This window comes from Phanerochaete carnosa (genome assembly GCF_000300595.1).
Source record: "Phanerochaete carnosa HHB-10118-sp unplaced genomic scaffold PHACAscaffold_12, whole genome shotgun sequence".
Taxonomy (NCBI): domain Eukaryota; kingdom Fungi; phylum Basidiomycota; class Agaricomycetes; order Polyporales; family Phanerochaetaceae; genus Phanerochaete; species Phanerochaete carnosa.
Genome location: NW_006767639.1, coordinates 1,462,540 through 1,465,488, shown reverse-complemented (window position 1 = coordinate 1,465,488; position 2,949 = coordinate 1,462,540). Strand labels below are relative to the sequence as shown.

The window sequence follows — 2,949 nt, the reverse complement described above, 5'->3', positions numbered from 1 at the left end:
TGGTTTTCGTGGTTGTTTGTCTCGGTGGGCAGCGCTCGAACTCATACTGTGTAGGGCTCGATCTGCGGCCGTAGCCGAGGGAGCTCAATGACACGCCTCGATTCGCGTTCAACTGCATCTGTAGAGACCCGCCGTGGTGGGCGACAATAGCGACAATAGCGACAGCGGATGCCGCTGTGGCGTCTGTCGTCACCATCTTCGTCAACCCGCAGACGGGCACTTCGAGGTGGAATCAAACTTGTGCAAGTGAAGATTCGGGGCGGTATGTGGGTATGCACTTGGGTGGGTCAAAATGCATGGTGATTTTTGTCCGCAGATCGGATGTTGTTGTCGAGCTAGTCAGAATGACGGGATATCTCATAGAGAACATACTGGACAACTCAAACCGCCTCATACAACATCCGCAAAAGGTGCACGTATTCTATGCAGGCGTTTTGACAATGATATGATATGCAGAATATGGCAAGTTTCTGGTGAAAGAATAGGTTCCCAAAGCCATGTCGAAGAGGCAAAGGTTTTCTCGAGCGAAAGCTTAATCTGGCAAAACAAAGTGTGAACTAGGGTTAGGTGCTATCTGATCCGCCCGAATCCCGAATGCGCGCGGCACCGACTGCCAGTTGGGAGTCGAATTTCGACTCTCACCTCATAATCCAGTCCTCTATTTAGCTCTCGATTTTGTCTATACACGCTGCAAGTTGACATGTCGTACAAGACAGCCTGGTCGAAGAGTGGAGGGTCCTTACCCTCAGATCGGATACCCTCGCGTACCACCACTCCGAAGCCAAAATCGACGAAGGCGAGTCGAAGCAACACGCCTGGCGCTGCATCTCCTCCAAAGAGCAAAGAGGTGCTTAGGCTTGAGATTCTCAGGGACGGCCTACAAGCGGTGGTGTCGCGTGGGGGTGTACTAGGGACGGACCCAAAGGGCGGCTGCTTCTGTCAAGGTGCGCAAAGTATCCCACTCCTTCCAGCTCCTACCCTCAAAAGGCATCTCCATCAGCTCGCTCGCATGTTATCTCAACATATAACTCCGCATGCATGCAATGCGGCCTCCCGTTGTGCATGCTCAACCTCCCGAACTACGCATGCCCCTCCTGCGTCTCGCCGCTGCACAGCGAGCCCGCGTTGCACGCGCTCCTTGCGCAGGTGCTCGACGAACTCGATGTGGTGCTGCGCAAGGAGGAGGATGCGCGCCGGCAGGCCGAGGACGAGCGCAAGCGCATCCAGGGCTCCTTCCCCACACTCGCCGCGGCCACCACCGCGTCGAGCGACAGTCTCGTCAATCTCCCGGGTGGCCTGGCGCCGCCGCCACAGCAACAACAAGCACACAAGGTGCTCTCGCTGAATGCGAAGACGAAGCGTGTCACGGTCGCGTCGTACACGAAGAAGCCGCGGGCGACCCCGCCGCCAAGCGGTCCCGGCTCGCGTGCAGAGTCGCCGACGGAGTGGGACGAGGGCTTGCCCGCGCGGATACACGGTCCACCGCGGGAGATACCTTTGCCGCAAGCGCCTGCGCGTACGCTGGAGGCTCGACCGTGGTTCAATGCGAGAGAGGACGTTACATACGTCGATCCTGCGAGGCTGTGAGTGCTTGGAAGCAAATGGTCTAATATGCTCCGCAGTGCGCTTGTTTTTACCATGACTGCTCCATCGTCCCTCAATATTGGTGTTTAGGCTCTTTGACACCGGTCTCCCGCGAAGTTCATGCCGCCGGCAAGGGGAACCGCTCATACATGCGGAATCACAGAGACGGCTTGCTCAAACGAGGTCTACCCAGCAAATTTTTGTTGAGACAGCAGGTCTGGCTCAAGCCTGACGATGCCACCACGTATGCATGCATACCCGAGATTTCCATGCACTCGAGTCCTCATCCAGGATGTTGCCACCCCATCGCATGCAAAACGACAAGGGCTATGTATCCATGTCGCATATCCTTTGCCTACGTCTCTTCGCCAGTCCGTGACGGTTTTTACCTCCGTGCTTTGCCCCGTTGCGCGTCCCGCTCATAGCTGGGAGCGCTGCAGACTGAGACACCCGCTTTGGAGGCACAGCTTCTGGTGGCGACTCATTACCCTTGGTTTCTCCCGGCACTCACAGTCATTAATCTGTTTTGCGGGGATTGTGGGCCAAAAGAAGCGATGTCGCCCACCATGTGGTATATACGTGCCGGCCATGGAAGCCTATATCATATTCGTTTGCGCTCGTTGCGCGGCGACCAAGCTTGAGGTCTTTCGCACTGGATGGACTCTATCTTGTACGGCTAAACACACGCGCGCAAGAGGTTCAGAACTCCTGGTTGTTGGCCTCGCGCTGTAGAGCCAGGTGGTTCGCGTGACGTCACGCATCCAACTTCGTGCAACGCGTTATAGGCGCGCCGACGCGTTGCGCCTGCTCGGCGGCCTACTAGGGGCCAAGCACTCAGCTTCTTGCGATCGCGAAGGACTCCCGCAACTAGCCTACTGACTAGCCATTGCGCTGAAGGAAACGCGTCAGCATTGACCTGCTTCGTGCCTGGCGTTGTGCCTTCATCCATTTCCTCTTTTTCCCGCTCTATGATATACCTGATGATGGTCTCAAGGCCATAGCCGCGCGTTTTTAAATGCTATAATTGAATCCACCCGACCAAGTACCTGAAATGCGCTGCATTTCGGAACTCCTCGCGTATGTTGCCGTCAGTCGGGAGTCATGCTTGTGATCGACCCTGGATTGTCTGTGTCACTTCCAGCGAACGTGACCCTGTTCTGGGTTTGGTCTCGGCATCCGCCCAGAGTCGCTCAATCTACGCTGGTATCTGCAAGCACCAGAAGGTTATTGCGGCGTCGCTACGACAGGCTGGCATAGCGAACAAAACGCAGAGCGAACGACTGACGCTGCGCCAGTCAATCGCGAGGCAACGCCAGGAGAGACCGACCGGATGCCTGCTGCATCGACCAGTGAGTACTCTTACGG

The 2,949-nt window shown here is 56.4% G+C and overlaps 1 protein-coding gene across 1 annotated transcript; it reads left to right on the top strand.

Annotated features, from left to right (window-relative positions):
* Positions 1–700: 700 nt before the first annotated feature.
* On the top strand, positions 701–1,587 carry PHACADRAFT_105524 (uncharacterized protein; the record flags this gene model as incomplete). The annotated part of the gene is made up of 2 exons (XM_007401437.1): positions 701–944; positions 1,001–1,587. The coding sequence occupies 2 exons, from the start codon at positions 701–703 to the stop codon at positions 1,585–1,587; spliced, it is 831 nt and encodes a 276-aa protein (XP_007401499.1).
* Between the last annotated feature and the right edge of the window lie 1,362 nt (positions 1,588–2,949).